Source organism: Hippopotamus amphibius, chromosome 6 (genome assembly GCF_030028045.1).
Source record: "Hippopotamus amphibius kiboko isolate mHipAmp2 chromosome 6, mHipAmp2.hap2, whole genome shotgun sequence".
Lineage (NCBI taxonomy): Eukaryota > Metazoa > Chordata > Mammalia > Artiodactyla > Hippopotamidae > Hippopotamus > Hippopotamus amphibius.
In genome coordinates this window covers 121531480-121546373 of record NC_080191.1, presented here as the reverse complement: position 1 = coordinate 121546373, position 14894 = coordinate 121531480, and the positions used below count along the sequence as shown (strand labels likewise).

General features: G+C 35.4%; 1 protein-coding gene across 3 annotated transcripts in view; it reads right to left on the bottom strand.

Annotated features, from left to right (window-relative positions):
• The window catches only part of RASA2 (RAS p21 protein activator 2), a 126570-nt gene that overhangs the window by 25089 nt on the left and 86587 nt on the right, over positions 1 to 14894 (bottom strand). For all 3 annotated transcript variants that reach the window (XM_057738761.1, XM_057738762.1, XM_057738763.1), the window contains 8 exons: positions 10871 to 11027; positions 10344 to 10492; positions 9408 to 9522; positions 8905 to 8979; positions 8338 to 8461; positions 5968 to 6074; positions 1656 to 1739; positions 1145 to 1222 (listed from right to left, as the gene is read on the bottom strand). In XM_057738761.1, the coding sequence (XP_057594744.1) occupies positions 1145 to 1222; positions 1656 to 1739; positions 5968 to 6074; positions 8338 to 8461; positions 8905 to 8979; positions 9408 to 9522; positions 10344 to 10492; positions 10871 to 11027 (889 nt within the window). The remainder of the gene's footprint in view (positions 1 to 1144; positions 1223 to 1655; positions 1740 to 5967; positions 6075 to 8337; positions 8462 to 8904; positions 8980 to 9407; positions 9523 to 10343; positions 10493 to 10870; positions 11028 to 14894) is intronic.

The window sequence follows — 14894 nt, the reverse complement described above, 5'->3', positions numbered from 1 at the left end:
TGTCCTAAAAATAAAAGGACAGCTTTTTCTTTGCCGTTTCTTTTGAAAGACTTTCTCCTCAAAAGTATTCACGGGTTGCTTAAATTTTTTTTTCTGGCTGAGCTTGCACTATTATTCTAGGTGAAAAAATTCCACCTGGCTTTAATTGTTTAAATTGTCATTTTCATTCATGAGTTCCTATAAGAATTTAAAAGCACACACACACAAATGCAAACAAAATATACTCCTGGCAGTCACCTGTGAATCATGCTACAGAAACTGAATGCAATCTTTAAAATCTGACCTTGTTAATTTAGATTCATTAAGTTAGAATTGTGATAAGACAGAGTACTTTCTTCAAGCTAAGTTTAGATGTACTTCAAATTAACTCTTTACAAATTTTTAGGCTTTTATACAATGCTACATTTTGTTTGAGGTGATTCAGAACTAAAGATTCAAGAAACTAAAAATCTTCGCAAAACATTCTCAGTGTCTAAGTATAGCAACTTTTGTTTGTTGTAGCCCTTTTGTTAGGACCTTATATATTATAGGCTTTTGTACATTTTAAATTAAAGCAACTTTCCTCAGGTTACTAACCACAAGCCTTTATTGTTTATAAGATTTTTAATAATTCATATATTTTCTCCCATGGCAATTAAGTGCCCACTACACATCAGGTACCATTAAGCCTTTCCTCCTAGACCAGAAGTTCTCAATCAGAGGCAATTTTGTTCCTCAGGGGACTTCTGACGTTTAGAGACATTGTTAGTTGTAAAAACTCAGAACATGCTTCTGGCATCTAATAGTAGAGGCTAGGGCTGCTGCTAAACATTTTACAATGCACAGAAAGGCCCTCATAGTCAAGAATTGCCCAACCAAATTGTCAACAGTGCTGCTGTTAAGAAATCTTAACTCTAGATATTTGATATTTTACTAAGACACTGGCAATAGTAGCTGTTGCTAAAACTCATTTAGGTATTTTCACAGCTAAAAAACCCATAGTTATGTATGGGAGGAAAAAGATAGAAAAAGACAGCCTTTTCATGTTTGACAGACTTTAAACGTTTTTTTAAACTGGGGATTGATTTCTAGGAACAATGGAAAATGTTATTTCCCTAATCCTATATGATAAGAAGTTAATATTTCCAGAGTAAAACAAAAATACCTTTTTAACTGCCATAATATATCCTTCTTCTTGAAACATTTTGAAAAATTCACACATGAAGGTCTCTTTGAAACTTGACTAAGGAAAAAACACACAGAATTTATCTATGTTAGGTAGAGAACTAAGAATATAATGGACTATCTTTAAGCTTAGAATTAGGGCCTAAAGGAATTCAATCATATATTTCAAGAGAGTTATGGGGCTTGGAGCTGAAGATTTCTCTCAACAGCTGCTGGATGATTACCACACAAAAAGATAAACAGAAGGCCCTTGCACCTGTTAACTAGACTCTCCCCCCAATTTTAGATACATTAGTTTAAATGAAACTGTCTTCTGTAACAGGTAACTAAGACACAACATCTAAAAGACAACTATTGCATCTATACATATATATATATTTTTTGGTTTTGCTTTGTTTTTAATTTGAAAGGGAGTGAGGGAGGGAGAAGGGATCGTAGGGTAGAACAACATTTAGAAGCGTGAATACAAAGCAAAAGATATAAAGACCTACCTTGCTTTTGGACAGACTCCCCCAGCTTCCCAAAGTCTGAATGGTTTTTGAGATGAGAGTTAATGTTCTAATTGTCTGTGGATCCTAAAGAATGTAGAAAAGACACAAAAGGTCTTGTTAGGTTTTCAAGAAACAGAATGTGTGTAAAAAGTAGAATAGAGTGAATGGTCTACACTGCTGTACAACAGTGACTCAGAAATGTTCATTCAAACTAGTTAAAATCTAGGTAAGGATGGGCACAACTTACTGAACTAAGGAATCAAGAGAGTAAAGAAGCCACATGTAATTGACAGTTCCTCCCAAACTCATTATATCTAAAGACACTGTACTTTCTTTTGAATGCCATAATTTAATCAATATTAATTTTTTTTGTGGGGGGGTAGTGTATGGCCGATGGGATTGCCTGAAAAACTGTATTCACTCTGGGAATGTCAACGGCATCTACTTTTTTCTACCTTATGACTTAAAATGGCAGTTTCCAAATTTTCTGTACTCAACCCACTTGTAAGTATATTCAATAATTTTATGGCTTCTGCAATAAATTCTTCTCACCATAGAAGTAAAGACCTAAATTCAACTTTGGAAATAAGAAGTCACTGAGTTCATGTAGGATCTTAGCAGCAGGTAACTATCTGAGTCTATTATCCATGCCTATCTACCAGAAAGAGGCAAATATAAAGTTGACTAAACAGTGTTCCCTAATGAATCCTTGCTGCTTCCTTTTTTTTTTTTTTTAATTGAGGTATAAGTTACATACAATAAAATGAACAGATTTTAAATGTATATAGCCTGATGAGTTCCCACCAATCCATACATTTGTATAATCAATTCCCCTATCACTATATAAAGCATCTTTTTTTGTTTTGGAGATTCAAATAACATTATCTGCCATCAAAAGGCATATAGAAAATTTAGATACAGAAATGCTTTAGTTTAGTGTTTGGTTGACATGCATTACTATTTTAGTAGCCCCACCCTGAAAACAGGCAGTGACTGTGAAGGTGAAGAGATGGCCAAGATGTAAGGCAATTCTGGAAGAGACGGAATATCTGAGATAGAATCATTACGATATACTTATGAAACAGTTACACAGCTTAATTAAGGTTATTCAGAAAATACCTTAGCTATAACATCCAGGATTCCATTCTGTCCATAAAAGGTCCCTCTAATTCCCTGCCTTTGAAGAACATAAAATTCTTAACAATGTGCTAACAACCTGAATTTGAACTGAATTTCATAAAGACTCCCCTGTTCAAATTTGGTTTTAAAATCAATGTTTTAGCTCATTATTTTCCTGAACTGGAAAAAGTGAGCAAACCATATCTTTATACAATTTCTGCATGCCAGAGGTTTACATCAATATGCTCCTCACTACTATCGACAATCATATCGTTCAGCTACTGCTGATTCCCTGGTGTACTCTACATATAAGGTGTTCTAAATTTTTCCCCTGCTAGTATCTGTCATCATAATTTTTCACAGATGCCCAGGACCTTAGTTATCTGGCACCAGCATATAGCAGATGCTATGTAACATTTATTAAATTGAACTGAAATGTTGAATCTCTCACCTCAAAACACCTATATGTTTTTCCTTATGTTAGGTTGAACCATGTGAAATTGCTGTTGACTATTTTTGATCTATAAAACACAAAACAAAACAATTTCATATGGTTCACCATAATACTTTAAAGGAGAAACTGTTCTTTTCCCCCTAAATTTATCCTATCACTTTTTCCTTTAAAGACACTTTTTCTGAATCATCCAGTATATTGACCTATTAGTAAGTCCCCTTCTGTCTTCAATTTCTCCCTTTCTGTTGGTCTCTTCTCCTCTATTTAAATCACACATAGCTTTCCTCACTTTTGGAAAAGACATCATTTGATGGGCTCTCTCTCTGAGCTACCCACCATCTTGCACTTATCGAACATTTACTGGGCATCGCCTTGTCCAAGAAATTGTGCCATGTGCCTGGGATGCACAAATTTGGAAAAGATCCAGCCCTTGCTGTTAACGTATTTACAGCGCACGTGCAGAGACAATAAATAGATGATTACAAAACAGTATGACAAGTGCCATGACAGAGAGAGCCCCAGCATGCTACAGGCACACCTACGAGAGGAGTCTAGTCCAGACTGAAGAGTTAGAGAGGTCTGCCTTGGCAGTCGTGGGAGGCGCTATCAATGAGAAACTAGGGGACAGGATGAGAAGGAAGGTTCAATCTTTTTTTCACCCTACGAAACTTCTCAAAAGAATGGTCTACCAGGTCAATGTTAACATAACCCACATTTTAAAATTAGTGTTTTTCAAAATAAGTATTTACTCACGTGTATATGCACACACACGTATATGCTTGAATTTGCTCATATCTTTTAGCAGCAGGGCAAGCTCACTTTTGATATATTTCTTAGGTAAAACTGCATTCACCTGCCTATTCCTTAATCTTCTGCAACTGGATTTTCTTCTTTTCTACTCTGCTAAAGTTGACTTCTCAAAATTCAAAGAACTTCTAAATGTAAACTGCAACAACCATTAACTGGTTCTCCCCCGCGACCACTGTGTAATTTTCAACACTGGTTTTGACAGTGTCATCACCCTCAGGTCCCTGGGACCCTTCCTTGCTCTCAATTTTTATAGTATGAACTGTCTACACTCCTTACTGGGTACTAATCAGGTGCCAGTTTTAGATTTACGTATGCAGTTTTAGATGATGTCTTATGTATCTGTCTTCTTTCCTCAATTAGAATGAAAGCGTCACTTAAAAGCAAACAATAAAGTTATATGACAGTCTGAAGCAGTCCTTCTGGCATACTGATTGGAAAGGTGACCTAAAACACAGTCTGTGGTTAGAATGACTTTACTGTAACATCTGTTACAGAGACAAGCAAATTCAAGTCTGAATATGAGGCAGGGTCACAAGCTCAGAGGCAGGAGTTCTGCTTGTGTCCAGGATGCCACCAAGCTTTTGCTGCCCCACAGTTCTGTACAGCTTCAGTAACACAGCCACAGGAGGGACAACCCTGTGAACAAAAGGGCACTGGCCCAATTCTCCAATGTAGCTACTCAGAGACCAAATGTTCTCTGACAAGAAAGGATGTGTTGCTGCCACAGCAGCACGGTTTTACTCAGTTCTCAAAGTTAAATGAGTAGCCAATGTGTAGCTATCAAGAAGAGCAGTGGCCTTCAGAGCCCAGTTTAACTCCAAAACCTGTGTGTCTCCCCTACACCATATTAGCAAGTTTCCTAAGGGCAGGGAGTGTCTTCCTCATCACTGCATCTCCTGTGCTGAGCACAGCATCTGATACACTGCAGGTGCTCAAACACCTGACCGCCTAAGAGGCAAGAAGGAACAGGGGTAAGCTCACAGCCTGGGAAGACTGAGTGGGTCAGTCAGTGAACTTCCTTAATCTACTTCAAACTTAATTAGTTGTGTGACCTTGGAGAAGTTCTTGAATTGCGTTTTCTTATCTATAAAGATGATAATAGAATTTACCTCACAGGGTTACTGGGAGGCCTACTAAGTTAGAACATATAAAGTACTTAGAACAAGGCCTAGTACAAAGCAAGCACTAAATAAATATTGGCTTTTATTATTATTTGTTATAAAAATCAACAAAAACAATTAGATAAGATTATAAAATGTCTGGAACATGAAAGATTACAGAATCAGCAATAATACACTGTATGAGGAGGAAAGAGAAACAGCAAAAATAGGGAATTTTAAAATGTTAAGAAGTGTAAATCTATGCAGTGCAGATTCAGAATAAGTAACTATGGCTTCAGAACAAAACAGATTATATGCCTTAAGTTTTAAATCTCACATATTTATAATATCATCCTAAGTGAATAAAGAGTAAAAATATGGAGATACCAAACAAATTGCATTTCAATGGAAGTTTCTACAACTTTCAGAAATGAGCCTCTTCAAATTTCTGTGAGATTTAAAAATATCTGCAAGATCAAACTGAAACTATAACTAACGAAAGAAAAGGAAAAAAGACAAGTTTGTATTATGGAAATTTACAAACATATACAACAGCAAAGGGAAAAGATGATGAATCCTCTTCGTACCCATCACCAAGCTACAACTATTGCCAACATTTTATTACTCATGTGTAGTATCTTTTAACAACAACAAAAAAATAGAATTTTCTGCCTTCTCTGAAAGAATGAAATGGCTAAAAAAAATGCCCAGTAAATTTAAGTATCCACTATAAGAAAGTATAGCCAAGTGAAATTGGCCTGTTATTTTATCTTTTCTTATTTTAATAAAAATAAAAATGGAATAAAGCTTTGAGAAGAACAACACTTACTGGATGATGAGGTCGCAAATGAAAAGTATGAGGTGATACTACCGCTACAGCAAAGAAACGAAGAAATACAAAGCTGCTCACTGCAGAATACTGAACATGAGGGTCATCTGCAGGAAAAAAATGGTGAAACGTCATGCACAAAAACACGGAATTAAAAACAAAGATGACAAAGTAAAAAATACTGGAAAAAATACGTAAATTAAATACGAGATAAATATAATCTGTCTAGTAAAGAACTGAGTTGATGAAATGATAGTAATGGTTATGACTAAATTAGAGGAAAAAAAATCCTATGAATAAAAAAAAAACTGAAAGAAATAACAAAAAATAAAAAGAAAGGCAAAGCTGCTAGGTTGCCAGAAATATTTTGCTTTGGAAAAATACCTCTTTCCTCATCTGCAAGAAGAGGCTCCTGAAATTACAACAACAAAAATAAAAGTAGTATCTAGCACCACCTAGTCGTAATACTGAATGCCCTAAGACTAAGACAGAAGATTGTCTTCAGTTTTAGGATATTGTTTCAATTTTCCCCTCAAAAATCTTGACAATATCAAAGGTTATTTAATAAAAACAATTAGAGATTTTTACTTTTAAAAAGTTACCAATATTCCCTATAAAAATGCAGATGAACTGAAGACAACTTGTGGCTTTGATCATTCAGCTACAGCTTTCGTTGTTGACTGGAGTCAACATTTAAGGCAACAATCAATCAGATGGTAGAGAAGCAGGTGAGGGAAACAATGTCTGCATTTGGTCTGAGTTTTAACTCTTCTAAGTCACTCAGCAGTAGTCACCCACAAGTCATTTCACGTGTAGTTCTTTAGTAATACTTGCTTCCCATGACTGCCTCCCCCACTCCCCCCACCCACCTTCCCAGGGTAGTAAGAACAAATGAGAAAGTAATGAAAATACTTTATGAGAACAGAACTATCACTACTGGAGTCTACTGAGAATATTTAAGGCCAACAAAAAGTTAAGGAAATATGTTTGCATTTATTAAAAAATCATAAAATGTGTTTTAGATTATTCATATAAACAAGAATTAAACAGCTAATGCCTATGGAAAGCCAAGTTCACTGGGTAGTGTAGAGTACAGTGATTAGTAACATGCTTTGGAGTGGGCTGGGCCCAGGTGTGAGACCCTGCTTGCCTGCTGGCCGTGTCACGGACCTTGGGCAAATTACTTGACTTGCCCTAAACCTCAGTTTCACTAACTACTGAAGGGGAGCAGTACCCATCTCACGCACGGTTGTGTAGGTGAGAAAGATGAGATACTTCAGGCTGGCACTGTGCCTGTTCACTAAGTCTTCAATGTGGTTATTATGATCTAACACTTTAAAAATATAATTTCAGTCATCATTTCATCTTTCCATATGTTAATGTCTCTGCTTCCCTTATTTTCATTACAAAGTCTAGATTTAGTATGCTTATTTCAAGTTAACTGTTTATATCTTTACTACAATTAGCAAAGACATCTAGGGCTGAATTTATCTACATGTTACTGGAGGGGCAGACTGCATACACCTGTGTGCACATATACACTTAAAAAATATGATAAAGTAGCAAAATCTCTTCAAATGGTTATAGAAATAAACTTACAGTTTCACACAGCTGGGTAAGACTGATAATTTAAGCAGCTGCCTTACCTCCTTACCCTCCCCCCCCATCACAGGCAGTTCTGGAAAGACAGTCATAGTAAGTTTATTTACTTATCAGAGATGTACATGAATAGAATAATTCCAAGCCTTGACAATCAGAGATAGCAACTGTTAATTTTATGAAATGTGTCTAAGCAAAGCCTTCACACAGCTGTTCTTGCAAAATTAAAGCATGCCAGATATTGATATATGTACCTCAAAATTCTATGTATATTGCAACAGAGATGTTTCTAATGTCTAAAACCATTTCTGCAAAAACCTCTCACCACTAAAACCTTAGCATTCTCAAACTCTCAAACCTAGTCCGTTGTATGAAACAATTCTCACTATTTTGAATGCACGCAAGTGGAAAAGGTAGTTGATACGAATAACAAGGGTGTTTTTGTTTATCATATTTAACAGTCTCGTAAGCAGCCATCATAGATGTTTACTTATATAATGTTATGGTTCTAAATTTCTGCCTTTCTTAAAATTAATGTTGATTTTGATTTGCTTGTATAAAGTTGCTATTATATTGAGATAGAGTATTCTGTTTTGAAATTACAAGAAAATTAAATCAGACGTTTCATTCAAAAGCTAGAACTACTTTAAAAAACAAAAGACTACACTTACAAACCTTAAACATTTCACATAAACTAAATACATAACAAATCTACAGAGAAATCAAATACAGAAAAAGAAATGGCGTATTTTAGTAAAATAAGGCACTTACTAGGAAATCTTTGAGTAGCCATTTGCCTTAGAGAATAAAAGATATCACACATTACAGTGGGGCAACTCATACTTGATTTTACAATTGTACTGAATAACTTGTCTACATAGTAGCGCAGATTCTCCTGTGGGATTTAAAAAGGTAAACATTAAGATTTTGACTTTTATACATTTTCAATGGCCTGTATGGAAAAAAGTGCGGTGAAAGTGAGATATATTAGGCAGTCTCCATTTAGTATTCTAAAGCTTTGCTTCCCTTCTCTGAACTCACTCAATTAAAGGACAATTTGCATCCTGAACTCATTTAATGAATTAGATTTAGACTACTTAGATAAAAGAGGTGAATGTGTGGAATAAAGTTCATAAGAAGCAACAGAGAAAAAAATGATGCAAAGAGAAATCAGGGAAATTACATTCCAAAAACCAGACATAGGAAATGCTACTAATAGTATTTTATATAAATAAAAAGCACTGCTTCCCTCCAAATAGCATTACTACAACATAAGTGGAAGATAAATATACCATTAAGACCAATTTTCATGCAATTATAAAGACAGCAAAGACTTACCTTATTATTTTCTACGTTATCTCCCTCTTTCAATTTAATAGGATCAATTTCACAGGATTTTGAGGATTCACATATCTGGAAAATAGATTAATTTTTCATTTAATGCTCTTTTCTAAATAATTTGGCAAAATGAAAATAACTATTATTTTTCTGATCATACAAATTAATTATAAAAATTAAAACTGTAACAAAGTTTAAAACCCCATCCAGAGATAATGTATACAAAATGCCTAAAGAACTATATCAAAAAAAATTTTTTCATTTGTTTCAAACTCTAGCTAAAATAAATCCTATAACAAAGAAATAATTATGTAGAGTATACTACAATGTGCCCTTCAACTAAAAATCCACTGATGGAAAAGTAAATCATTTATTTTACTTCTAAAGTATTCAGCCTTATTCTTTCAGTAATGTGTGAACGGATATATCATCCCCATCAGTAGGTCACCTGATGAAAGAGATGCTATAATAAGGAAAAAGTATATCAGAGGTATATTCTGTACCTCGTCTAGAATAGGTTTTAATGTTACTTTCAGGTAGTGCCCTCCCACTATTTTCATCATCTCATCCAGACATCGGGTAGCCAAGGAATTTCCTCTAAAAATTGTGTTTGCATCTCTGAAATACAAATAGAAATAAGATGAAACCAAGTGTAATAAAGCCTGCAAAATCAATAACGAGTATCTGACCTTTGTCATATATACAATTTTAGTAATTTTTACCAATCATTTAAAAGCTTGCTACGATTAGGATTTTCAAACTTACTAAAACCACTTACCAAAAATATAAAAAAATAAGTTTAACAACAAAAAAGTAACCAGTATTTGAACTACAAAAGTAGTGTGTGTGTCTAAAACAACAGTGTTAGACTGTGACAGTGACGGGAAGCCATCTGATTGCTTTCAATGCCACACGTGTGCATGTAAGGGTGCTACATAATGGATAAGGGGAAAAAAAACCTTCCTGGTGTTTTATTTACGACATGTGAATCATTACAATAAAGAAGCAAAGATTAGTAACAGGAAATTACAGCACCAAGTGAAAAAAATCATTAATTGTTAACTTTACTGTTTGTGGACACTGCTTGCTAACTTAAAGAGCTGCCTTTTATTACTTGCTAAGCAGTTCTTTTACGGGCTCTATACAGGGACCTCCCTGGTGGTGCAGTGATTAAGACTCTGCGCTCCCAATGCAGGGGGGCCAGGCTGATCCCTGGTCAGGGAACTAGATCCCACATGAATGCCACAGCTAAGAAGCCCGCCTGCCGCAACTAAGACCCGGCTCAACCAAATTAATTAATTAATTAATTAATTTTTTAAAAAGACCTTATACAGAAAGGCTGGTCAACACAAAAGAACTGAGATTACAAAAACAATCTGGCAAATTAAGACCCAATTTCAATAGCACATAATTAACATTTAATAAAATATAACTCTTACTGTGTTTCCTTCAAGTCTAATTCAGCTACTGCAGTGGCAAAAGGAACAAGTTTATCATGGTGGAGCAGCAGTCGTACAAGGGGCAAAACAGCGTCATTTTTATCTCGACATATTTCACCCAAAATGTAAGCAGCTGAGGCAGATATTGGCTAGAATATAGAAAGGTAGAAAACATGCACAAAATCAAAGAAGCATGATTAAATGTTCAATCACTAGCCTTTAAAAAGTAATTCAAATATGTTCATTAACTATAACTGTTGTACAGAATAGTATTTGATTTTCTAGATTTTTATCACAGATGAAATTTAGAGCAGATATTGGTATACAGTACTGTGGTTCAGATTATATATATATTTATATATATATGCATATATATACATACACACATACACACAGAGTATGTGTGTGTGTATATACACACATATATAGTTTTAATAAAACTTGATACTGTGAAATCTTTTCCTCATCATTTTACAGAATTATTTTAGCCTTTTCATATTAAGTAACACACAAGATTTTTAAAGTACCTGAACATCTGGTGATTTTAGCAGCAAAGTTTTCAAAGGACCATAGTACTCTGAAGGAAGCACATAGTCTTCTGTATAACATATATTTAATCGAAGGGACCCCAGGTCATCAGTTTTAGATGACTTGTTTCCATTGTCTCTCGGTTGTAGCAAGTACCTAAAGTAAAAATACAATCAATTCTATGCAGTGGTGATCGGCATCAAAGCCAGTGAGGTAAACAAACAGCTAAGCTATCAAAAAACTAAATCAAAAAAGTCAACTTAATATTTAATGTTAGAATACTTAATTCATTAAGTAGCAGAGTGTTAATTTTTAGAGGCTTAATAGTGATTGTATATTGAACTAGAAAGCTAAAAATAGATTTTAATCCGGGGAAAAAAGTATCGATAATACAAAAATCAAGATCTCAAAAGGACTGAATAAAAGTTTGATCAGCTTGCAGGTTAGGAAACAAATAATAAAAAGTAAAGCATTTAAAATCCAACAATTATCAAAAATAACTTTTCACCAACTAAATTTAAGAAAGACACATTTGGTTGAAATAGATAAGACATTCCACAAGAAGGTATAAGTGATCTCGTTTTTTTTAAATTAATTAATTAATTAATTAATTTATTTATTTATTTATTGGCTGTGCTGGGTCTTCGTTGCTGCACACAGGCTTTCTCTAGCTGCTGAGAGCAGGGGCTACTCTTCATTGTGGTGTGCAGGCTCCTCATTGTAGTGGCTTCTCTTGTTGTGGAGCACGGGCCCTAGGCGCCTGGGCTTCAATAGTTGTGGCACATGGGCTCAGTAGTTGTGGCTCACGGGCTCTAGAGCACAGGCTCAATAGTTGTGGCACACGGGCTTAGCTGCTCCGTGGCATGTGGAATCTTTCCAGGGCAGGGCTCAAACCCGTGTCCCCTGCATTGGCAAGCATCCGGATTCTTTACCACTGCACCACTTAGGAAGTCCAGTGATCTCGTTTTAAAGTAAATCCTACATTTTAAAAATTTGAACTTTTTTAAAAAAGTTAGTGATTGAAGGTTTATAAAGGATTTTTATATTATTAGAGGATTAATAGTGCAACTATATTGAAAATGCTTTTATTTGAAAAAATCAGATTTACATGGATTTTTTTGGTTAAGTAAAAGGCAAAAAATATGTATGTAAAAAATAGAGGCAGTTTTAAATATCCAAGGAAGGAAAAATGTTTAAAAATCAAGAGAGGTTTGTAGGCCCAAAATCAGAAATCGAAGTTATTTTTCAAGACTTTTTGTCACGGAAATTTGAAAATATATATTAAAGTAAAAAGAGTAGCATAGTGAACTCCGATGTACCTGTCTCCTAACCTCAGTAATTATCAACTCAAAGCTATTCTTGTTTTAGCCATAACTCTACTCACTCCTCCCATCCTACATCAGCATTATTTTAAAACAATTTCCAGGTGTTTTATAACTTCATCTATAAATATTTCAGTATATATAACTATAACTACATATATATAAACTTTTAAAAACCATCATTTTCCACTCAGTATTCAAATTCTCCCAAACTTATAAACAGTTTTCTGTAGTCTATTCAAATCCAAGGTTCATACATTGTAATTGGCTGATAGCTTAAGTTCCTTTTAATCTATAAATTCGCTCTACCCTCTATGAGAAATCAGGTAATTTTATCTATAGAATTTTCCAGACTTGGGACTGTGTTAACTCTCTATCTCTGTGATGTCATTTAACATGTACTTTTATCTCCTCTGTATTTCCTGTAGTATTGGAGATAGATCTAGAGGCTTGGTTAGATTCAGATTTGATATTCTGGCAAGAACATATCATTGAGAGTGTTGTGTAGTCCCACCAAGAGGCACTAATGTCTGATTGTTTTCTCTTTTGTGATATTAGCAATCATCGATGACCACTGCCGAGAGTCATTCATCTGTACAGGTTGCAAAATGGTAACTGTAATTCTATCATCCCTCCTTCACTCATTAGCTAGAATGCTTTTTATAAAACAGTCAGCAGTTTTGATATTTAGTTTTGACATTTATCACTTATGTCCTCCCCTAACAGACTAACTTGTTTAAAAATAGAAGAGGAGGGTTTTAATGGAATATGGGCTTTGAGAAAGATATAAAAGAGAACTAGCGAATTAACCAAGCAAAATTTAAAAGATGAAGGAATGGTAATACAAGGAGAAGAAATTATACAGAAATTTTATCATTACCCACGAAAGAGGAATTCTTGTCTCGGAAGACCAACCTTCAAAACTTCTGCTCTGGGACTTCCTAGGTGGCGCAGTGGGTAAGAATCCACCTGCCAATGCAGGGGACACAGGTTCAATCCCTGCTCCAGGAAGATACCACATACCGAGGAGCAACTAAGCCTGTGCGCCACAACTATTGAGCCTGAGCGCTAGAGCCTGTGAGCCACAACTATTGAGCCCATGTGCTGCAACTACTGAAGCCCACGTGCATAAAGCCTGTGCTCTGCAATGAGAGGCCATCGCAATGAGAAGCCCGCGCACCACAATGAAGAATAGCCCCTGCTTGCTGCAACTAGAGAAAGTCCATGTGCAACAACGAAGACCCAACACAGCCAATAAAATAAATACATTTATGAAAAAAAAAAACTAAAACAAAAACAAAAAACTTCTGCTCTCTGATTTGAGAAATAATAATTTAAAGAATTTGCCTATGAAATAATTGGAAACAAGCCTGAGAGCAAAGATGACTCTGAAGTGCCTCGAAGGAAGTCTAGCGGGCTGACTGATCCCCAAGCATCCTGACATGGACATCATTTTGGTCAATTTCCCACAACGCAGTGAGTGTTCTGTAGCCTTGTAAATTTAGATACCTAGTTTTATCAGCACATTTAAAAGTGAACCTGAATTGTAATGACTGAGCACAGAGACTAACATATTGAAAATAGAAGGCCAATTACTAAATTTATGAAAAGAAGTACTGTTGACCCTTCAACAACATGGGTTTGAACTGCACAGTTACGGGAACCAATCCCCTATAGATACCGAGGGAAGACTGTACAACAGCCAAGTGGAAGAGATACCCTCACTTTTCTGTGGCTGATACATTTTATCATGGAAATGTTAATTCACAAAAGTAGGGAGAAGAGTGACAATATTAGTAAGCAACACCCTCACCACCAGCCCCATGCACCTATCACTGGGCTTCAGCAATTATCACCATTTCCCATAGTGTTTCATCTGCATCTCTCACTTCGACCAATACATTTTTTTACCTATTAATACAACTCTTTTATGTTTGATCAGTACAGTTTTTACCTATTGGTAAGCTATTTGGAAAGCCAAATTATTTATCAGAAAGTACTGTGGTGAGTATGGAGACACAACACAGAGATCTAAGGAATCTTAATCTCTCAGCTAAGACAATTTTGCCAAGGAAAGAACAATGCTTTTAGAACAGAATCCCCTTACCCCTTGACTGTGCTTGAATGGGCAGTACCCACCCATGTTTGCCTCTTTGGGATGCTTCTTTATTGTTCTAGATTAATCCGCCCTTTCTATTTTAACTTGTGTTTTCCATGTAGGGTAGAATAAAATTATGTGTATTACAGTAATTTTATTCTATCTCCCAAGGACTGCACCTACCCATCCTAAACAGTGTCCTCATACTCTAGTCAGGTTTACAGACTCTGTTTTGGTTTGTCCCATAGAAATTATACTCAGAGGACATTTCTAATTCCCTTATCTCCAAATTACTGGGGAAAGGAACATGCCTTATCCCTCTGGTACTCTCATAAAACTACAAATACCTGCAAAAAAGGTATACAGTCCTAACATGGCACATTCTCTGCAAAGAGATTAGGGCAGTGCTATGCCAGTTATTAATTTTCATGCACACACTGTCTTAGGATGCTCAGGAACTCCAGAAGGGCTCGCTCCTGCCACTCTTTTTAAATTTGTCTCCTTGGGTTTCTTTGACAAGATAAATTCCTGTGGACAAAATATCCCACCCATTTCTACTTGTACAAAATACAGAATTTCAAAATTGTCCTACCCATTCCTTGA